At 31.0% G+C, this 25,004-nt stretch overlaps 2 protein-coding genes across 2 annotated transcripts in view; one reads left to right on the forward strand and one right to left on the reverse strand.

Moving 5' to 3' along the window:
- LOC148284981 (uncharacterized) overlaps positions 1-25,004 on the reverse strand; it is a 168,743-nt gene that overhangs the window by 95,581 nt on the left and 48,158 nt on the right. The window contains exon 2 of the mRNA XM_088231657.1: positions 8,627-8,807. Coding sequence (XP_088087783.1) covers positions 8,627-8,807 — 181 coding nt within the window. The remainder of the gene's footprint in view (positions 1-8,626; positions 8,808-25,004) is intronic.
- LOC148284982 (arylalkylamine N-acetyltransferase 1-like) lies at positions 14,581-22,420 on the forward strand. Its single transcript, XM_088231685.1, has 4 exons — positions 14,581-14,971; positions 16,218-16,408; positions 18,832-18,998; positions 21,850-22,420. The coding sequence occupies exons 1-4, from the start codon at positions 14,788-14,790 to the stop codon at positions 22,043-22,045; spliced, it is 738 nt and encodes a 245-aa protein (XP_088087811.1). The 5' UTR covers positions 14,581-14,787; the 3' UTR covers positions 22,046-22,420.

Below are 25,004 nucleotides of genomic sequence, written 5' to 3' on the forward strand. Positions count from 1 at the left end.
AGGATTTATTCAAAATTAGTATTAAATCATAAAACTATTAAAAGTTATAAAAAAATCATTATCATCATCAAACTCTTATCCACATCTGGTGGTGCATAAGGCACTGCATTGAAAAAGCACATGCCATGTATCTCAATCATGTGTAACAGGAAGGTAAGGTGATCAGTCGTACGTTTCAGGTGCCAATCCAGGGGCAAGATAATCCATTTTGGGGATTTTTAAGCCCACCTTTCACCCACAGCTGATATACAGTCCTCAAAAACTCTCTGTTAGCTGCGCAAAGAGAAAAGTTATTAAAAATATTCCTAAGAAATACAAACTTTATTCAGATCGAGGATTTTTTATTCAAAAAGAATTTTAAGTATCGGGTTACGGTTCTGTTCTCGGACACACGGACCAAAGGTCTGCGGTTCGAATTCCACTCTACCCCAACTGGATTCCCATTTTCTCATAGTGAGTTATTTACAACTCGTTGAAAATGGCCCTCAAAATTAAACATTTTGGTAAATCATAAGTACGCAAATATTTTTTTTTCTTTCAAGAAATAAAAAATAAAGTATCAACAAAATATACAAACAATTTACACAAATAAATTCATACAAAAATAATTACTGAAAATTTTAGTAACACAGAACGCAACCAAAATTTTTTTTTTTCAAATGTAATAAATGTTTTTTATTTTTTTATTACATCAAACATAATTAAAAACACGGTTATTAAAAATCGGAGAACAGCCTTGAATGAAGAAGGACTGGGTGAACAGAAGCAGAGGATCTGAATACCACCCCCGTAAGGTGAGAACAAAGCAAGAAAAAGTGAGCGTCCCGCTCGAAAGGAAGCACAGTCTCAATTGTATCAGCATCCCACAGTTGCCTGTCGCACCATATTTAACCTACTTAGGCATCCGTTCATTTGAGGAGGTCTCAACGTGATACCAAAGTCCAGACAAATCAACGGAAGGGTGCAAAATTCATATTGTTGGCCATCAGATCCAGATTCCACGCATATCACAAGACCCCAGTCAAACAATTCAGCATCTCATCTCTGGTATCTTCTAAAAGTACACAGTGCCACAGGATGTGTTCGGCCGGTTGATGGACAAGTATAGACCGTGACAGGGGCAAGTTTAAGCTTATGAAACTTGTCTTTGAACTCCCCATGTCCCGAAATCATTTGTGCAGTATGAAGGAGAACAAGAACTACACATTCTGTGTCTGATGGAAGGTAAAAAATATCACGTCTATCTCCTTTTACGTGCTATGCTCCATCTATTCTGCCATTGATCAAGAGTTACACCTTGCATTATATCTCATAGTTCGCTAAATCTTGCCTCGGAAGAGCGAAGCTCGAGTGGTGTAGTGGTCAAGACGCTTGACTCACACACGGAAGGTTCTGGGTTCGATTCCTAGAGAGAACACAAAAATTAAATGTGATTTTTTTCAAGCCTGGGTGTTGTGTAATGTAATTCACCACTGTAATTGGGCCTCCTGGCCTTTTGTAGTTTTTAATTTAATTTGAGTGTTGCGCAGTATGTTCGATAATTCTTAGATTATTTTGACTATTGGTTTGTATGTTCCTGATAATTACCTAAGACAGCGTCAGCATAGATTGTTTTATATTCCAATATACAGGACTAACCTGCCAATGGTTATGCCTATTGGAAGGACTACCGCTATGCTGAAACACATCACTTTGGATGTTGATCTGTTCCATGTATTCGAAGGGGTTTCCCAGAGCAGAATTCTCGTACTACTTTCACAAGAATCTTTTTAATGTATTTTTTTATTTTTATAGTATTTAGATCTTGAATTTCCATATGCAACAAAGTAATTTTTTTAATAAATGAAAAATAAATTGAAAAATGCTCTAGCCACACACGTATCACCATACCTGATCGACACCTCTCTGTCAACAAAATAATTAGTAATAATCTTAAAAAGCTTTCCCAGACAGAGCCTGATCAGTTCATCAGTGTTAAGAAAATCATTGGCCACCAGGCGTTATCGAAAGCACCAGATATATCCAGAAACACGCCGATGACATACTTTTTTCTGCTATTTTTCACCCATAGGATGTTTATTGGATGAATTGCTCAGTCGACATCCTTCGTACAAATCCAAAGGTCACAGGGAGGCGACAGGGAGACGTCAAGCCTTCCCTTAATCAACTTTTTATAAACCTTTCCCATCAAGGGAACGAGTATAATCGGATGATAAGCCCCCTGATCCAACATCAGCTTGACATTCTCTTTAGGTATTCATATTTAAAGCATTATGTTTGTGGTCAAAAATCTAACTGAATGTTTTTAAATATTTGTATAAAACCACTTACCGACTTTTCTAAGTCTAACCTTTTCTTCGTCGTAAATTATAATCAGCGCATGTTTGTGTTACCTACTAAAAGCATGCGGTTTCAAGTCAGGCATCAGTTTTATACTTTTGTGCAACTACTACGGTGAAGGTCTATAGTGGGATTTACATATTAGTTAAGTTGGTGTCCTGGTGAAGAGACGGGTACGTCTTGAAACCGGTAGACTTATCGGTAAGTGGTTAAATACAAATATGTAATAACATTTAACAAAATTGTTTATTCCCTTGTGGTTTTGTTACAGTTTTTATTGGATTGAATTTGATTGATCGTAGTAATAGAAGAGATGGCCAAGGATTTATGAGAAAGGGTAAATCTTATTCATTATTCAATGAGAAAAACACTTTCGGACACTTCAAATAACTCCTATTCAACCTCCTTCCGATGATATTTATTTTTGTGAATGGAACGTCCGAAAGAGAATCATTTCACTATTCTTAGATTAAAATCTGAAATATTATTAAAATAAAAATGAAATTCGGTAGAGTAAAAAAATTCTGATTTTTTGATTATTTATATAACATTGTGAATAATAGAAAATTCTAAAAGAATTAAAAATGTCGAAGACGCCTATATTTTATAATTTTATCCAAATATATTAAGGTTTGTGAAAGTTTTGCATGAATGAAGTTAAATTTATAAACGACACCAATTATGACGTTTTTTATGTTTTTTTTTTGTTATTTAAATTGAAAACTTTAAATTTTGCATAATTTTATGTAATATTCATTCGCAGGTAACAATATTTAATTACAGACGTTTTTATATTTTAAACAATAAGGAGAGGTCTCAGCAAAATATCCGTACGAGGTTTTCCCAGAGCATGAATTATGTCATACCCAAAACCCGTATGACTTTTGCTCAGAAACATCTCTCATTACTCGCACCGACAGTGTTCAATATTTTTGAAGAGCGTATTAAGCTCTCAAGGATAAAAACTGTTTTAAAGAAAGTAGTTAAGGACTGGATTCTCCTTAGTGGGAGGGATTTGAGTAGGAAACTCCTTGATGATTTTCCGAATGTTTGAGTTTACTGTTTACCATATTTATGTGCCATATATATATGTATTTTTCTTTTTTAATTATTTTTTATGTTTCTCATCCTATATTTGTTGTGATATACTCATGTGTCTGTGTCAACTAATTGCTAGTACCAGACTTTTAGTTCAATAAAGTTGGGACCTATGTCTCAAATAATGTACAATAAACTTATGTATGTAAATAAATAAATAAATAAACTATAACATTGTGTAGAAAAGCAGAAAAAAATTATGATACACTAAAAATTAAAAGGGTATGAAAAAGTTTCCAAAAATTACAAAATAAACTTAATACAAGGTATGGAAATGAATTCAAACTGATATATACATAATACAATACGTAAAAGAAAAATTTAAAAATATAAAAATGTTAAAAAATTACATGTATGTATTTCGTTCAATCAATTATCATTTTTTGATTTTGATATCATGAAGGTGAGATTCTTTGTATTTATTTCACCTAAGTATGAAAAACTAATTTCAAACAATTTGTTAGTTCTTTTTAGACCAGTTAATCTCATAAATAAGTATGTTTAAATCCATGTAGACAAGGAAAGGGTTGGTTTTTATTTATATGAAGCTTCAAGTTAAAGTCGACGAAAACTGTATAAAGTTTAATTAAATACTTTTACAAAAATACGAATAAAATATTAGCAGGATTCCAAAAAAAAAAAAGTTTTTATCGTATCACGTTGTGGTTTTAAGTGTTGAAACCTTTCAACTTTGGTTCAAAACAAGAGTCTGTATTTTATAAACATATGCATGTTTTTATCATTTTAGTTTCTAATTCGTTAAAAAAAATCCTCTTCATTTTATTTGACTAAATATACATATATTTAAGCCTTAGATTCGCTTCGCGTTAAAGCACGTCAGGATTGGCCTGTAAGAGTTTTGTTCCGCACTCAAATACTCAAAGCGTCCTTTGTGGTTCCAACCCTTGTTACTTTTCATACCGAGCGCACAAAAATATCCATGTGGTATTTCAAAATACAGCCCTTTGCCAAAAGGGAGAGATATGAGAAGCGATGTTTAGTGACATGGAAAATATTTATACATTGTTTCGTTATACGTCGCACGAAGTAAATGGGAAACTTTTCGCTTCCAGCCAGACCTTACGTTAAGTAGAATGGTTATGAGATACTTAGCTAAATGAGAACCAATATAAATAATTTCCGCATATAAAGCGCCTTAGTAGAAGGAAGACTAACAAAGGCACAACGATATCGAGATCTTTTAATAATTGTATCTGTATTGTATAGGACTCGTCGCACATTATTCATTTGATGTGTATCAGTTAATTTTTTTTTAAAAAATCCTTTTTTTTCAGAATACGGTTTTGAAATTTAACATACTTAAAAAAAAAAAAAAACAATTTATATCATTTCGTCATTTGAATTTTAACAAAAAGGTTTCTAACTTTTTACTAAGCTCTTTATTGTACCATTTTTAATACAATTTACAAGTTTTAAGCAAATTTTTTTTTTCATACTTACGCACCCATACACACGCACCCTCTCCCTCATTCATTCCCACACGCACATGTATCCTCTCCCTCATTCATTCACGCATACACTCATTCACATACACATGAATACAAACGTCACACAAATACAATTACTAAACTTCTTTTCTTATATATTATGTGTCATTATATTTACAGTGGATTTTTTTAATTGGCTTTAGTATTGTTAAGATTTTTCTAATTATTTTGTTTATGTAATAGCTGTAAAAATCCCAAATAAAATAAAATTAATAAATAATATCTCACTCAGGGTTATTAATGGATTCAGAAACGTGCATAACTTTCATGTGCACGCACAGTCATAGAAACATCATATGAATATGCATCCTCATCATGATTCTATGTTCGCTCCCTAGTTAAGGCATATAAAGCCTCCAGGCCTTTTGTCATGCAGCTTCTGTTCATCAACTTAAGTCAGGTTGGCATCCTGTAATTCTGATTTGAACTGCCGAAGAACAGTCAGCAGTCTACGCTCATGGCTGGTATTCCGAACGCATTTACAGCGCGCTATAATTCCGTTCGTTATACCAGATCTGTAGCTCAATCACGAATAACTATCGACGTGCTTAAAAACAAACCAAGCGTTTGAGCGATCACATGAACAATAAGGAACATGCTTATTGCAGTCATAATTCAACGCGCGTTTTATTTCTAAGTCAACGCTCGTGTCGGTTTTTCTTTTGTTTTCCTAGTAAATAAATACACTTTATTGGCAAAAAATCGACGTTTACTATAAAAATAATACAATATATTGCATTTGCAAAATATAGTAAGGAGTATCTAATACAAAAAAGTGAAAATTAAATTACAATTTCTATGGCGAATGCTTTTCTTGACATTTGTTTTGCCAACCACCGGTTGAACGCAATAAATAGCATTATAAATAAAAAAATCATAAATAAAAATAGCTGCTTTGAAATATGTCATATTTATGCCGGTGAAATTCAAATATGTGATTGCGCAGCAGGATTATACGTCGCGAAACTTAAATATTTTGGCATTTAATATAAGTGTTCACGGATGTTGTATTGTAATCGCGAATACGATAAACAACCATGGTGAAATTTTTTTATCACGTCGCTTATTAGCACGTTGATAGTTATTTGTAATTAAGTTACTAGACGCAGTGTAGCAGTGTACGTCGAGAACCTTTTCAAAGCAGGGAAGGGTGGTTAAACCTTTCAGGAGGCAACCGCAGTATATGACCCAGCTAACCGTATCACCTCTGATTGTTGTTGTCATGAAAAGATTATCAAAATAAGAGAAGAAAAATTTTTTTTTTTAATAAATCACATATTTTTTTATAATTATCATTTCAAATGTAATGTACGAAATTCGTTTTTTTTGCGGAACTAAGGGACGCGGAATCGACATAGAAAAAAGCGTGAACAAGATCTCCTGAGGTGTCTGGTGATGTCTACATTCTACACACAAAAGTGGATGAAGAAAAATGAGTGATATTAACACATACAATAATCGTCAAATGACCACCTCTAACTGCTCCTCTATAGAAAATTATGAATGTTTTTAAACTAACTAAAATAGATTATTTAGTATGTAAATGTTTAAACACTACTTTTCTCTTTTTGCTTAAGTATCCAGGCGGACGACGAATACAGTTCCGTTAGTAAAATAAATTCAGAACCCTGGATAAGTGTTTTCTTCTCGATGACGACTCAGATAGAAATCCGTAAATAATGAAATCTAGTGGAGATAAGTCCACCTCGTAGTATAGTGGTCGGCGCGATAATCTGCCATGTTTGAGGTCTCGAGTTTTATGTCTGATGGGATATACATGAAATATTGATTGAAAAAGTGGTTTGACACTGCATCATTTTATTGTCCATGGACTGAGATACCTGAAGCGTAAGTAATTCATGCAATAGGAGATTGAAATACGTTGCATTTATAGCGACTATGCAGTTAACTATGCTATTAGGTAATGTATAAAGCATTCTAACATGAGTATGAAATGTCCTCTGGTTAGGTTAGGTTAGGTTACTTGGTTAGTCTCCATCGAATGTGGATCAGGTAATTAAAAAAAATAAATTAAAAGTTAAATAGTAAAAAATACTCTTCCTTTTCTCTACTTTTTCACCTCATCCTTAACCTTTTTGCGATGCTCTTTTTTTCTTTTTCTGTATTATATTTTGACAACATGTTCTTTTATATAAAAAGACAATTCTTAATTCTATGATGATGAGTGTTTTTATATTTTTGCAAAAAATTTATCTGATGCATGTACTAATTTTAAAATATATTTATTCATTTACTCTAAATACACGCAGGATGTAAAAGATATATCAATTTATGAAAATACAAATAACTTTAAAATCATGGTTAACTTGAAATTTGTAACAATACATTATATTTTAAAATCAATTCTTACATAAAAATATTAATATTCAACAGTTAACCTATAAAATGAAATATTCATTGTACGTAATTTAATGTATTTTTGTTAGATAGTTGTACAAATAAAATTGGAACACCTCGTTATATATTAATTAATGAAAAATATATTTACTAAAATACTTTTTTAAAATTTAAATTATAAAATTTTTACTATTTGTATTTTTCTATTATTATTTTGTTTGTCATTTTGATTATTTTGTAAATTGTTTAATATGTTAAAAAGTGTTTTAGATTTATATATAGAAGAGTCTCGATTTAACACGGAATTAACTTAAGTCGGGACATAAAAAAATATAATAGTGCTCTATGATAAAATTGTGTATTTTGTGCATGAAATAAATAAGTAAATATAAATAAATAAATGAAAATTTAAAAAAAAAAATCAAAAACAAAACATTGTTATAAAATCCAGATGCTTTCCGATGATGCTCTTTTTACCACTATGGATGTTTATTTTGAATAAAAATTATCGCCATCCCAAGAAAAGATGCGATAGACCCAGCATTTCTAATCTCTTTCGGCAACTCTTAAACAACATTTTAAGTCCTTTATGATACAGATTGTTTTGAGTTGCCTAGATTCTTGTTTTGGAGAGTCTAAAACCTTTACCTCCCTTCGTAGGATAGCGATGAATTTCGTTATTACGCTGAACATCACAAAACATGTATTCGGGCAATAATTTATTTTTTAATTTAAATATTAACACTAAGGTATTTCAAATTATTTTTTGTTTTACCGAAAGTATATTCAGTACCGTCAATATATGGTGAATTTTAGTATATTCTCCACATCTCCCATTTCCCTATTCTGAGCTTTCTTCGTGACATTATATTATATTTCAGTACACAGAAAGAGAACACTAGAACAATAATTTTAATGCGGCAAAACAATTTCTTTAAAAATTAGATTACTTCTGTTTAAACTGAGATTTTTTATTGTATTTTAAAATTCTACCTGTTTATAAATTTTGTTTTTGATATAGGTACTCAAAATATAACTAAAAAATTTATTCTAAAACTTTATTTTATGTAAATTAATTAAATCAAACCAAACTAAACTTATATTTAAATGTATTTTTTGGTACGATTTTGCCAGTGAAAAATACATTGTACTCGTATTCAACTTTATACGAGTAATTGTAGTTATTTTGGTAAAATATTACATAAATTTCTTTTGTTTTTCCTTATCAAAATATTATTGAATAAAATATAATAAAAATACAAAACTAGCATTTTTATTGAGTAATATATATTTCTAATATCATCAAAAAGGTATTTTCTTACTTGTGCCAGTGTGGTGTGAAATGCGGCTGGCTTGGGAGCCGCCCTGAGCACGGGCAGGCCGGCTTGGGCGGCGGCCAGGGCGGCCGTGGCGGCGGCGGCGGAGCGGCCCAGCACGGCGAGGGCGGCGGCCCTTCTGCCGCCCAGCGCAGCGCAGGAACTCACCAACAAGGAGGAACTGAATCTAAAACAGAAAGCACCATTTTATAAACGAATAAAATAAACATGTCGGTACCTGATAGAAAATGGGGTCAACACTACTTTTAAAGGTTTAAAACCTTTTGCTGGAATCGACCGATTTAAATAAAGTGTTGACCTTGCTCTTTCTTGTCATTGGCGGAAAAGATGTTTTAATTTATGGGATATTTATAAATATATTTTACATGTAAACGATTACATATCATTAATATAATTTCCTGGATTGGAGCTGGGTATGTACCATTGTAACAAGGCAAAGTCTTAAGCAAAAATGTAATATAATCCTAACAGACTTTAAAAAAATTATATAAAAATTATAAAATAAAAATGTATGAAAATAATCAATTAAAGATCGATATATGCATCGCGTCCTGGAAGAAAAATGCATTTTATTAAAATTTACGAATCTTTTACACGGAAAATATAATCTTTTATACCGCCATTTTCGACAAATCTCACCGCAAGGGCGTTTTACATAGTAATTAAATGAATATTAATTTTAATTGACTTAAAATTTAGGCACTTAAGTTTTTATAAAACTGTTTATTTTGTTAAATTTTAGTCTATTTTCAACCATCCAGTTTCTTATTTTCTTACTGCATCCAACAATTAAGTCAACGAGAATACTCCTTTCGTCTGATAAGCAAGAAAAATAAATATTTGTGTCATCCGCATAGTAGTGAGACCACAATGCACATTCTTTGAAAACGTTCTATATCTATCAGGCACTCTAGTAGGCACTTGAAAGTTTGGTGAGCTTTTACCGTGGAACACAGCTTCATGTTAAATTTTATTAAAATGTGAACTGAACTTCACATGTGCTTGATAATATATACTATATCAAATGCAGCATACATGCACTAAAAGAGCCAACAACATCTGATGACCAGAGTCTTCTGCCGTTTTAATGTCAGACCGTAGTTTTTGATTCAATGAATAGATAATAAATATATTCCACATCTAGCTGTTTATTTTTGTTAAAGTGGAGTGATATTATCTTTTTTAAAAACAGTTCTGTGTTTTATATAGAACTAGAACCATAGACGATTGTTTTTACTCGACAGCTACTCTCAGGCGGATTTTAAGAAATAAGTACGGCTCGCTGTGTACTAGTTAAGTCCTGGGTTTGATTTTGATAAATACTCAAAGGGTTTTTGGTGGGGTCGACTTGAAACATTTATTTTAAGGTTGATTTTCAATATAATATTTTATAGTGTCTAAAGCGTATAGTTGATCTGATCATTTTGCTTTAATGTACAAAATGAACAAGATACGTTGTTCAGATCAGGAAATTATGTAGACATGCATCATAAAATAGTTAGCTTAGCTCAAGTTTTTGTTTGTAATAATATATGAACAATATATATTATACACATATAAATTTACAATTTGTAATACGTTTTCAGTTCTCAGAAAAAAATATTTGCAATGTGTAGGGTTTTTTGTGAAAGGAAAGGTTATGATTACTTGTTTTGGATTGTGTTCATTACTTCCTTTTTCTGACTTCAAAAATCTAATATATACATCATCATAATCATCATGTTCATGATCAAATACCACATAAAGTGACTTAACAAAAGCCTGAACAAAATTTGTCTATTTAAAAAAAAACGCTGCTGCAAATTCGTCGAACGTACTAAAATTTTTGACATGCCATCAATCGTGTAAACTTTTGGATTATTACTAGAGCATTTGATGTCATGCAAAGTGTAGTTCCCACATTCCCGCTTGCTTTCGATTTCAAGAACCGAAGTTGATGTAAGCAAATCTCTGTAAAAACACCTTTGTCAAAGAGATATTTTGGCTAATCCAGTATTTCCTGAATTTCGTAGCCGAAACGAACGCAAGTAGACTTGAGAAGGAAAATGAACGAAGTTTTTGACCATTACAAAATGAAGACACAACCTGCTAAGAGCTATGGTTGTTTATTTTATTTCCACAACGTTTTAAAACTCCACATTTATACAAAAAAAAAGTTCACATCATGTCGGTTACCTTTAGTGATGGTCGATTTTTTTCTCAAAAAAAAAGAAAAAAGAAATAAAGGAGATAGAAAATATCGAAATATTTCAAATTAATTTGAAAAAATATGTTATTGAGAAATTTTGGAAAAAAAATTGCAATGTTATTAAAAGTTTTTATAAGCTCTTAAGATGTTATGAACTAACTTAATAAAGCATAAAAAAAATAATTAAAAAATAAAAACACATTAACATAAAAAAATGCCGTCAAATAAAGTATTCTAAGTGTTTTTTTTTTATAAATCTCATGATTCCTGTATTGTTATCTGAAGACTTCCTTTTTACAGTGCATATACGAAACCGGTGCCTTACGCACAATAACATTAAAATAAAGCTTTAAAAACGGTTTTTCCAGGACTTTCATTATCTTACACTTTTTTGTGCCCATTAGGTAGTTAATTTCACTGAGTCGGTTTATCGAAAGCAACTTATCTAAATCTTGTTTTTATCACATAAAGGTTGATACAATGTTCAGTCTTATGCTGCAGATGCCAATCCAGGAACACTAAAATAATACATTAAAATAAAACTTTTTAAGTATTTATTTTATGTTGACATAAACGAGAATCGAACCCGGGACTTTAAGTGTGGAAGATAAATGCGCTAACCACGAGACGGACCATTACACATATTTACTTTTCTAACTATCGCAGATAGAAGTGTTCTGTATTTAAAATCGAATATTTTTCTGTGTCCGGGCAGAATGTAGAATATAATTATTTATGTGAAGTTCGACTCAACGGGTCGACTTACGGTGAAAATTGCGAAAAAAGTAATTAATTGGTAGTGGCTGCAGCGTTCTTCTACAATGTTTGAGATCTGGGTTTGATTCCAGGCATGTTTACATGATAAGTTGACTTAATGGGTGATTATCCACTTTATTTCAACGTCCTTGGACTGACACCTAAGGCATAAGACTAATCGCCCTTCCTTAATATAAAAGACTATTGAAATTTGCTTCAATTGGAGTACCGGCGCTGTTTTTTAAGCATAAGAAGATGCAGCGTTCTTCTACTATGTTTGAGATCTGGGTTTGATTCCAGGCATGTTTACATGATAAGCTGACTTAATGGGTGATTATCCACTTTATTTCAACGTCCTTGGACTGACACCTAAGGCATAAGACTAATCGCCCTTCCTTAATATAAAAGACTATTGAAATTTGCTTCAATTGGAGTACCGGCGCTGTTTTTTAAGCATAAGAAGATGCAGCGTTCTTCTACTATGTTTGAGATCTGGGTTTGATTCCAGGCATGTTTACATGATAAGCTGACTTAATGGGTGATTATCCACTTTATTTCAACGTCCTTGGACTGACACCCAAGGCATAAGACTAATCACCCTTCCTTAATATAAAAGACTATTAAAATTTGCTTCAATTGGAGTACCGGCGCTGTTTCTTAAGCATAAGAAGTGCAGATGGATAAATAATAATGATAGTCATTTTAAAACAAACTTGAAACGAAATATCATTTTATCCTAATTATTTACCTGTTTTTAAAACGTTTGGAATTTATTTACAAAACAAGTACCCATTAAAGTAATTGACTAAGAACGCTCATACAATTATAAACATTGAATATTACATTGATAAAAAAACAAGTTATCCTTACACGGTATAAACAGTACATCATAAATTATTTTAGTAAAAACAAGTCAAAAGAAGCCAGAGTGTGAACAATATGATAACGCGTAATGCTACAATGTACAGTTCTGTGTCTGAAAAAGAATCGGAATCCTGGAAAAGAATCTTCGACTTCAACTCTCAGGAAAAATACCGCCCCGTAATGTTGTAGTTAATGCCTTCGGTAACCACGATCGAGGTCGTAGATTCAATTCGATTCACGTGAAGATAAGGTCAGTCCACATTTACATAATGGATTATTGAGATATCAAACACTGGGCGCGGATAGGGAAATGTTTGGTTAAATATTTACATTATTATGCTTTTTATCTTTTTGGTTTCTTGAATTCAGCTGCTAAGGTTCATGTTTATTTAAATCATAAGATTATTAAGAAAATAAAATAATAATTCGCATTATATACATAAGTGGGTTTACTGATATAAACTATCTTAATATCGTGTTTCCTAGTTTTTTTAGGCTTACCCATTACTTAACCATGGCGGATCATTCCCACATATTCGTTTTGGTATTTGTATGACACGGTTCCGTAGTTGTCGAATTTTTTCATTCTGGTATATGAAATAGTAGTAAATATTCCATCAGTTTCTCATTATTATGAGACTCGAAGTTCCAATAGCAATCTGATTTCTCGACAAATCGTTAGAACTTCTTTGGAACAAACATACTCGTACATCGGACAAAAATAAATGATATATGTAATTCCTCGAACGGTGTAAATGTTGAAAACTCAAGCTTAAGATGTAACTGACCGCTTTTCTAAGTGAAATTGCTCGGCCAACACATTATCTTGTTTAAATTGTTATTTATGTATATATTTTTTCAAAGCTCTTTTATTATACCAAATGTTTGACCAAAAAGTTAATTAAAATTTATTTCAACAGAGAGGGAAAACATTTTTGAGAAGGGAATATGGAAGTCTAGGCATTTACAGGGCTTATGACCTGTAATTGGCTGGTTTAAGTGGCCACATTATACGCGGAGTAACATTCACCATTCTGTCCATGTTTGAACATCCACATTTTCTCTAATCTTCCATTTGTTACACAGTGTGTAAAGTAGCCACTCAAACCAGCCAATGACCGGTCACAAGCCCTGTAAATGCCTAGACTTCCATATTCACTTCTCAAAAATGTTTTCCCTCTCTGTTGAAATAAATTTAAATATGAATACCTCCTTAGGGAGGAAATCCAGCCAGTCTGCAAGCATTTGGACATTCTCAAACATTGTTATAAAAGTTAATTTTTGAAATATTAATAAAACTCTTTTATCATGTTTATAATCTAACGGTTTTTTTTCTAAAAATACTGTTTAAAAATTAAATATTATATAAAATTAAATATTTAGGTAGTAGGTATATGTTTATGAACAGGGTTACTTACTTTAGTTAAAAACAGTCAAAATCACTTTTTTTCAATGTAATAGTTTTTGATGTGCATAATACGATAAAAAAATAATATATATATTACCATTTTTTTTTTATTTGTTAATAAACTTGATTTACTGATCAAGCAGATTTCATTATTCATTAATTATTGTCCATCGATTCGTATGACATAATTTTAAAAAAAGCGCTATTTGTAAAAAAAAATTTAAGTGCCCGACTTTCTCGAGCGCGCAAATGATAACAATATCTCGTAAAGTATACAAATGCACGTTGTTAAGTAATACAACGTCCATTTTTACAAAGCCAACTGACGCTGAAGTATTTAGTAAACCTTCCTAGGCGCTTAGCGATACATGCCGTAAACAATTTATGTACATATTTTATTATATTTATTCATTCCGACTGGTTTTGAATACAACTACATCTCAAAAGTAGAAGTGTTAACGCATGCCTACTTAAGTATTTTCTAGAAAAATAGGAAAAACGGGTTGCTGAAACATTTATATCCAACCATAAAAAAAAATGCTGGTGCGACAAACTTCTTTTAATAAAATTATTTAATTATATCTCAGCTCAGTGCCGCGTCGCACTCCGGTCAAAAAATCTTGCTTATCTCGCACAGAATGCAAATATATATTATATACGATACATGTTTTTCTCGATAGATAGTCAGAACCGATCTTAAGAATGATTCGATATCTTTGTATTAGTGTTCAATCAGCTTCAAAGCCGTTCTGTACTCTGTGCTCGTCCGCTACTCGAGCGACTAGTTGTAATTTGTTGTTCGTCCAATTAGCCGTTTCACGCGCGACCGTTCTGTTATCATATTTACACTGACAGTCGTTTGACACAAAAACATCCGATTCTTTTGACTCGAGTTAAACATTTTCAAAGTTATACCACATTTGAATAAACATGAAGACGAGGAGACTGAACGATTCGGTATTCCCTTGTGTGTGGCGGCGGTTCTCAAGGACTTCTAGAAATGGAGAAATACTAAAGTTCAAGATACAAGACTGTCCGGAGGAGATGTACGAAGATTTTCTCAATTTCATGGTTCAGTATTTCATGAGAGATGAAACTTGGAACAAAGCTTTGGGTAAATGTTTAATGCACGATTTATCTACCTCCGCGAGATATCAACTTTTACATTTTTTATTAATTTCGGCTGATCTCTTTGTAGAAGCAAAAACACTATTAACTTTTACGGAAACGAAATTAAGCGTGTATTTTAAACCATATTTTTAAAGACACATAAAAAAAATGAAAAGAGCTTTATTGTAAATTTATGGCACCTGATTAAAAGTCTTTTTTTAATTAAAAAATATTGTTTGTGTTTATGATAACGAATCATGAATACGTTTTATTTTGGCTCAGGTACCCGGATCCAAATATTTATTTTCACACAAAATACCAAAACGAAGGAAGAAGATATGCATTAAAAAAAAATTCAAATCTAGTCCTGCTAGCTGTGCTATGCACTTATATTTTTGGTTTATTTTTTAAGGTATTCCGTTGGAAAAAATCTGTCGCGCTAGCCCTACTCAGCTCAGAGCCTTTTTGAGTTCTTAAAAAAACCTATGTTGAATTGAAAAAAATATACAATAATAACAAATTTATGCCGCAGGGTTTCATGTACTTACTGTATAATAAATTATATGTTTATCATTTTACATTAAAACTGATGTCTGAGCTTCTAGCTAATAGTTTATTTATTTATTTTTTATTCACACAAATAAATACATATTACAAAAAAATATTGTAATAACGTATCCCAAACTCCATGAGGCCAAGGCTCTGGGTTGAGTTGGGATACAACATAATAGAAAGTGGAAGCACGTTCATAAATAACAAAAATAAAAATTATTGTTAATAACAAAATTAAAAATTAAATATAATCACATACATATATTTAAATGGCATCTGGACAACACACTTAATAGTACATAAATTTATACATTATTGGTATAAATATTGTTCTATGTTGTATATTTTTTAAGTTTATTGTATTGTTTTTTGTCGACATTTTTTTAATAAAGACTCCTTGTAAAAAACAACATGGACTTCATAGGTTTTTCCTTTACAAAAATGAACAGAAGAAATAATTAAGGAAAATATTATTTTTAAACACAAAGCAGAAAAGTTAATGTAACATAGTGTGTAAAGTGGCCATATAAACGGACCATAAACACTCTAAATACCTATCTATCTCTCTTAAAGTACTCATAAATTTACCAGTATTTTAAAAACAATAAAATATTACAAAAAAACCCTGCAATGAAAATAAAGTAGATAGACACGATTAAAAGTGAGGTTATATCGAATGACTTAATTAATTTTAATAGGAATCGAAGATGAAAAATTGGCTGTAGAAGAGTTTTCGGAGTTTCAATCTAAGCATTTCTCCGAAAGACTTGGATTCATTTGTCTGGCAGATGATGATGTCAAATACGACATGAAAAACAATAAGCCGAAAATTCTTGGATTTAGCCTCTGCATGGTAATTTCAAAATTTGATGAATCTCCGACGGTCAATGTGAGTGAAATGAATTCATATTATTAATATTGAAGCATTAACTTTGTGTTCCAACATGTTATTAAATGCTAAACATTTGTATAAAACCACTTACTGACTTTTCTGTGTCTACCGGTTTCGAGACGTACCCGTCACGACACTAATTACACTAACGTGTAAATCCAACTATACAACTTCACTATAGTAGTAGTAGCATACAAATACATAACCAATTTACTGAATGGACACATGCTGTTCGTAGCTAACACTAACATGATTTATTTTAAATGTTTGACCTTGTTGGAGAAATATTTTTAAAAAGGGGGGGAAGGGGAGCATGGATTTACTGGGTAAAGGATGACCTATCCCTAGTAATTCATCCTTCTCTCCTCCATCCTTTCACCCCTCCCCCATTTTTGAACATTGTTTTTAACAAGACCAGACATTAAAAAAATATGTAATCAGTGCACGTTCGTGTTAACTACTAACAGAGTGTGTCCTATCATCAAGTTGGTTTTACATTTTTGTGTAACAACAACTATGGTGAAGGTGAATTGTGGGATTTGCATGTAAGTGTAATTAGTGTCCTAGCGAAGAAACGGGCACGTCTCAAAACCGGTAAACAAAGAAAAGTCGGTTAGTGGTATGTGCAATTATTATCTGCCATTTAATACAAATAATGTATTTTGTTATTTTTAAGAGATAACTTAACAATTGACGGTACTATATCGAAAGTCAGTTACCTCAAAATAAGATTTTTTTCTCATTTGAGAAGTAATTTGGTTACAAAAATGTATGTCAGTTGCAAAATCAGTTACATCCACCGGTCGCGTTTTTTTTTGACCAATTGAGAGTAGCATCAAAGTAGGTGATCGAAAGTTACAAATAAATATGCATTATTTCGTTAAATATCTATATTTTTATAACTTTGATTGTTTTATTAACCCCGTTTAGCTTTTCTTGATGAATTTTGAAAAAAATTTATTAAAAAGTAGTCCAAAGTGTTAGTTAACAACAGTTTTGTGCAATTTTCTTGCTACAAAAAATTGTGGAGGCAACTGACTTTGCAACTAGTACTCTGAATTAAAATGGGTTATCATAATTACCATTTACAAAGACATTTTATTACTTATATTTTTGATACTCATGTAGAGAGGTTCTGAGTTCAATTCTCGATAAGATAACAATAATTATAATAAGATTTATCTGAAACCTCGGTATTCGGTACTGTAATCATCATCAAACTCTAATCTACACCTGACGGTGGAAAGGATACTGCATTGTTTAACTAAATGCAGCGCATCTGGATTATCTGTTACAAAAAAGTAAGATGATGAGCTTACGCTTCACAAGCCAGTCCAGTGAAAATGAAATGTTTCAATTCAAAACAACTTTCAAAAACAAATATTTTGTCTAGACCTTCCCAAGAATCGATCATAGAACCTTAACCATGGAAGGCGAACGCGCCAACCACTACACTGTAATTTACCAAACAAGTAAGACTCAAGTAACAATGGTATTTAATTTCTATGCTAAATAACTGCGTTTCGTTATATCCTATAAAACAAATAACTTAAGTATATTTTATGCCTATTTTTTTAACCAAATAATATTATAACACAAATACATACAAACCCGTCTAGTAGTCTACTGATAAGTCCATTTGTATACCATGAACGAAGTCTCTGTGGCTTAGTAGATGAATAATACAGTTATGTGTGTTTCCGTGTGTGAAACAGAACCAGAAACTTGGACAAGGAGTTTTCGACTCGATGGTTGCTCTCAGGTAAAATTCCTGAATAAGGAAATCGAATGGAGAAAATTCCACTTCATTGTGCAGTAGATGACCCGTTTGCCTACCGTTCTTAAGTTCCCGGGTTTGATTCCTTGCAAAGTGAACATGGAATATTTATTTATTTTTTAAAAAGTTTTTTTGCTCTGCTATTTGAGTACTGAAGCTCATTGCACCATTTCACGTGGATAAAGGGATGATGACAATGAACTTTATATGTAACTGTTTTTCTTTTCTTTTCTTTTCTTATATTTTCTTCCGTTTTCTTGTCTTTTCTTTTCTTTTCTTTTCTTTTCTTCTCTTTTCTTTTCTTTTCTTTTTTTTTATTTTCTTTTCTTTTGGATTTACATTAGATTACTGTTTTTTTTATGCTCGAGAATCTTTTTTTACTTACTGTGATTCTACTTGTGAAGACCTGTAATTGGCTTATTTGTTATTTGTTTTATTATATTTATAAGATAAATATTGCTGTTGGTTATCCAAATAAAGAATTTAAAAAAATAGAAAAAAGTCTGTACATGTACATATTAATACTGAAGTACATAACACAAACTATATTAAAACATTTTGATTCAGAAAAATGTTTCAAGTGCTACCTACTTAGGTAAATAAAAAAACAAGTGAAGTGAAAAGCTTTAAAAATTTGTCCCAGGTACATTCCAAGGCGATATCAAAACTATTCAAAATGTTTCACGAAATGGAAAAGAAGGTCGATATATTTGAGAGATACAATATTACAGAATACCTTGGAGATGCAGGATTATCAGTACATCCTGATGCAAGAGGACTCGGATTAGCAAAAGAATTACTGCTTACAAGGTAATAACATATTTTAGTATCCTTCCAAAAACAAACATTATATCAACATTCAAAACTTTTATAGTTTTTGCAACCTCGAAAGAAATATACGAAGATTTCAAAAATACTTAAATAAATAAGGAGAGAAATTTAACTTGAGTGTTAAAAGTAGTCATTTTATATGTATAACATAATGTACTTTTTTTAAATTACTGTTAATATGTGCAAGCCTTATCTTCTAATTAAAAAACAGCTATTATTTTTAATTGGTTATGATTTTTTTAGTACAAAATTTTGACCAGTTTGTTTTTTGGTTGGCTGCAGGATATTGCTTTCAGCAATAAGTCCGTCGCGGTAATTATTATTTGAACTTGAAGTTTTAAATGAACAAATAAAAGTAAAGTAAGGGTTTTTTTTATCGGAAAAACGGATTAAAATAGCCCATTTTTATTATTTCACCCATGCAACTATTGTCTCTATTTTTCTATTTCAACCGACTATTGCGCAACATAAAATCCTATAAAACATATTCAAAGTACGAATCTGGATATTTCTTATTGCCGAATATGCTTTTTGCTAAAAAGTATATAATATTGTTCATTTTTTATTATTTTAATACACATTTTAAAAAAAAAACGAAATTAATAGTCCTAACTTAGGAAACTTTTTTAAAAAGGACTATACAGTGTACAAAATTGTATTTACGGTACTTATTACTTGTTATCAGATTAATTTGAAAAATAAAAAGCCTTTAATAAATGAGGTATTTATACAAATTTACAAAGTGAGCAATTCCGACAAAATTATTTATGGAAGAAAAGACAAGCCAAATAAATTGTAGCGACGCGGAGTTTCAATCTCAGATCTCTGAGCCAGAGTTTGCGTCACTTAACTGCGACATCACAACCCGGCATTCTTAAATTATTATAATACAGACATAAATAACAAGTAAGTACTACATTTTTAAGTGGAAATTAAAAAAAAATGTGCAAATGGTGAATGTAACTCGGGGCAAAGTAATTACTTAAATGTGTCAATAATCGATCAAAAGCCTTGTAAGTGCCAGTAGCTCAATCACAAATTACTATCGACGTGCTAATAAGCGACGTGATAACAATTTCTCACCATGGTTGTTTATCGTAATCGCGATCACAATGCAACATCCGTTAACACCTAATATTAAATGTCAAAATATTTACGTTTCGCGACGTATAATCCTGCTGCGCAATCACATTTTTGAATTTCACCGGTCTAAATATGAAAAATATTCCAAAACTGCTATTTTTATTTATTTATTTATTATTTATCATGCTATTTATTGCATTTAGCCAGCGGTTGGCAAGTCGAATGTCAAGAAAAGTAGTCACCAAAGTAATTGTTATTTAATTTTCACTTGTTTGTATCAGATACTGCTTACTATTTAGCAAATGCAATATATTGTATTATTTTTATAGTAAACGCCGATTTTTTGCCAATGAACTGTATTTATTTACGAAAAAAAAAAACAATCTGACACGAGCGTTGACTTAGAGATTACACACGCATTGACTTGTGACTGTGATAACTTAAGCATGTTTAATATTTAAATTTATTTCAACAGAGAGAGAAAACATTTTTGAGAAGGGAATATGGAAGTCTAGGCATTTACAGGGCTTACGACCTGTCATTGGCTGGTTTAAGTGGCCACTTTATATACTCAACATTGTTGAATAGTAATTCATGGTAAAAGAAGAAGTATAAAAATTGTAAAATTGTTTTCAGGCGTTGCCTAGTAGGTGATTTGGTTCAACCGGATGAATCTCACTCACGTAATAAAGGTTTCAGCTCTTTTACTTCACAAAAGTCAACAGATGTAAGAGTTGAGGAAATGTGGATGTTCAAATATGGGCAGAATGGTGAATGTTACACAGTGTGTAAAGTGGCTACTTAAACCAGCCAATGACAGATCATAAGCCCTGTAAATGCCTAAACTTCCATATTACCTTCTCAAAAATGTTTTCCCTCTCTGTTGAAATAAATTAAAATATGAATAACTCCCTAGGGAGGAAATCCAGCCAGTCTGCAAGCAAACGCTTGTCCAAATGGACATACTCAAACATTGATGTTTATTATTGTTTATTGTGATCGCTCAAATGCTTAGCATGTTTTTAAGTACTTCGATAGTTCTTTGTGATTGAGCTACTGATCTTTCTTATAATTTATTAGTTTCTGATGAGATGTCTGTTTAAATGTAAGTATTCTAACCTGTAGAAATATATATTATTTAAAATATATAAATAATCATATATAGTCGAGTTACCGGCATAAGTTGTTAACTATTAATTTTCGAAAAATTAGATCTCTTCATTACTGGCATCTTTGTTTAAAAAGTAAATAAACATATTTTATAATATGCATCTCGCGGTTTTCTTTAAATAGTTTTTTTGACATTAAAAATGCAGTATCTTAAAACTAGTAAAATGTTAGTTACCCGCTTGTTCCAGAAACTTGACAATATATTCTTTAAAAATAACAATATATATTTAACCGATGATACCATAATTAGATTATGTAAAATAACACAAAAAGATTATCAATGAAAACAATATAATGTGCTCGCAAAAGACTAAAGCGAACGTTTGTTTATCCAATCGCTTTGTAGTGGCATCTTTTATTTTATTTATTTTTTCAACGCGTTATTGAACTAAAATGCATTGTACTGAGAGAAAGTTTTATCCTTATACGTGTATAGTAAATGTATTACCCATTTACCTTTTTAAAAAAAACTACAATAATGCATTAGATATATATTAATACCTACATACGAAAAAATATGAAAGTAACGAGTTCAATATAAACACAAAACCTTTAATAGTTATTTTTTTATTTGTAGGGTGGACGTTGCAAAATCAATTGGTCTAAGCATCGTAGAAGCTACTTTTACGTCTTCGATTTCTCAAGCAGTTGCTGAAAAATGTGGATTTAAAACTATAGTAGAAGTTCCTTATATAGAATTTGAAAAAACTACTAATTTTTGTTTTAATACGGATAGCAAGTTCATCAAAATGATGGCTTATGAACTAAAATAACACAAAAATAGCAATTAACTGTAATTTATTTTACTGCACAAGAAAATATTGAAGGACGAAAAAAAACCAATAAAAAAACTAATGGAAAAATCTCATTATTTTTGTTTAAAAGTAAGCAACATGATAAAACATTATGTATCATAATATTGTTCTAGAAATTAAAATATTTGAAAAAAATTTTTTTTTGGTTTATAAATTTCTATAAAAAATAAAGTGGTTTACCATATTTATATTTTTAAAGAAATAAAAGACAAAATGACGTGTGCTGATCCACAAATAAAAAAAAATATTTTCTGAATTACAGAAAACTGCCACCAAGAATTTTCACTTACAAACATGAATATTTATACTGTTTAATGAAATAACAAAAAAAAATGTAATTATCATTCCACAAAGTTACAAAATGTCAAATTTTAGCAAACTATTATTTTAATGTTTAAGCCTTAGTAAAATTTTTAGTTATCAGTGTGTTGTTCCCTTGCAATAGGGAAATATTACGTACTGCTAATACCGATAAAATGAAATGGATTTGGAATAATTAATTGTTTTTTTTCCAAATCAATATGGATATTGTGAAGAAATGTTTTCATTTGTAACTTTATAAAAGAAAATATGAAAAAATATCTCATTAGATAAACGCGACATGGCATTGATAGTTGTGATGTCAAGATTCGTGACGATGTTCAAAAAAATCGAATGGTTTGGAACAAAGTTGGAAAATGAACATGAATCGTCGCGTATTATGAGCGTGGCCAATGCAATGTCCGTTTTTGCGGGGATTCAAAATTACAAATTTAAAAATATCTTCCGTGCTAAGTATCAAATTTATTTTTTTATTGGACAGTATTTCATAGACCCATTACTTTAAAAATTATTTAAAAAGTTATATTTCCCTATTTTCATCCCTACTTCAGATTTTCTTTTTACGAGAAACATTTACTGTGTAAATAGTGGTTTTATTTTAAATGGTTGTTTTTTTTAAACGTAATTTCGTATTTTATAAATTTCCCACAAAAATATTTTTTAAATTTCCTTTAAAAACTTTTTTTTATTTATTTGTTTGGAAACACAACAGTAATTAGTAAACAGTGACAATTCACATCATAATATTAATGAATGAGTACAATTAAAGTTTTAACAACTATACAATGCTTTTTGTAAACATACAAATTAATAAAAAAATAATTAAATGAACGAGTTATAAAATGATAATTTCGTTCTCAGGGCGTTAGGGGGGATGTAAAGACTAAGAAAATATTAGGATTAGGATAAGATAGGAAGAAGGGATTCTGTGTAGAAGTTTACCCATGAAAATGCCATAAAATTTAATAAAATAATAATAAAATTTTCCGTTCATACCATACGAAATCATTTTCAATTAGATAATACATTATTAACATTAATTTACATTAAATGTTTTTACCACATAATAAAAATACAATACATCTTAAACACACTTCATATAAATATATTCAAGTACTGGCCCTGAAATCTGTCGATTGTTATCGTATTGTCACAGTTGTTTGATTCACAGATATTTTTATTGTTTTTTTTCATATGAACAACAAACACAGTTAACTATATTTCTTCAAGAGATCTTTATAAATTTGCTAATATACAGAAGTTAATGTAAAAAAGTGATATTTCCTTTTTTAACATTTTTAAAGTAATAACGAAATTCACAGGTGCTTAAATCGATATTTTTTTGTGCATCAAAGACCTACTTTAAAAGATAGCTAGCTTATTTTGGTAAGACTACGCAACGATTCTAAGTAATGAAACAAGTTTGATTGATTAAAGGATGGGATTGTGTCAAATTAAAAATACAAATATATGTTGTTTTATTTTTATTTTTAAATTAAATGCTCAAAGTGGGCTCAATTATTCCGTTTGCATAGACTACGCCTATTGAAAAAAAACAAAAAAACGATAAATTGTTTAGAAAAATATTGCTATGAATGTGCAAATAATCCTAAATTATATAAAACCTATAATAACTACATTAAATAGGTTTAAAAAGTTATTCAAGTGGCAGGTACGTATTATTATGTGCTAGCAGCAAATGGCTTATGTTAGAAATGAATAGCTAGCTTAAACATTGTTTATCTCGTTCTTGGACTCCTGTGGTTGGTGGATTAGGGGGCGTGGTATTTTCAAGGCAATTGTATTATTTGAAGGACTTGTTGTTTTGGTCCTTTAGTCGTTTACCGTCTCTTTACCTGTGTTACGTTTTGCTTTCCAATATTTTTACTAAATCCGTAGAATTTGTGCTTGTTTATTGGACTTTGATACTGGATTGATTAGGATTATTGTTATCTCGGAACAAAGGCTGTGCGTGTTTAATGGACTGTACGAACTGTGTGAATTTGTGCACTGGAATTTTTAATAGCTGATCGGACCGTTTGAGTTGCCAACTAGAGTTAACGGCGAAGTTTATTTCAATTTTCTGTAAAACAACTTGCATGAAATTTTGGAGTAATACAACATAGATGTGCGCAGACGGGTGTATTTTCAGTGTGATGGAGCGCCGTGCCACTTCGTGCAAAATGTAAAGGAACATTTAAATGTAGTTTTTCCGTGCCAATGGAGTGGCCGTGGGGGGCCCATGGCATGGCCTTCAAGGTCCCCAGACCTCAATTCCTTTACCAATAAGTTGGTGCACATATCTGAATATTCTTCCATTGAACAATTGAGGCAAAAACTAAACCGGGCCTAAATGAAGATAAGAGAAAAGGAAGATCCATTCCGTTGGTTCAAAATAAATTTTAGTAAAAGGTGTAGTATATGCAAAGCGAATAATTGAGCCGATTTTGAGCATTTACTTAAAAAATAAAAATAAAACAATATATCTTTGTATTTTTAATTTGACACATTTTATCAAGCAAACTTTTTTTTGTTATTTAGTATTGTTGCGAAGTCTAACCAAAATGAGCCAGCTTACTTTTTAAGTAAGTCTTCG

The sequence above is a fragment of the Micrasema longulum genome, unplaced genomic scaffold (genome assembly GCF_059751315.1).
Source record: "Micrasema longulum isolate JH-2025_06_02 unplaced genomic scaffold, ASM5975131v1 h1tg000071l, whole genome shotgun sequence".
NCBI lineage: Eukaryota > Metazoa > Arthropoda > Insecta > Trichoptera > Brachycentridae > Micrasema > Micrasema longulum.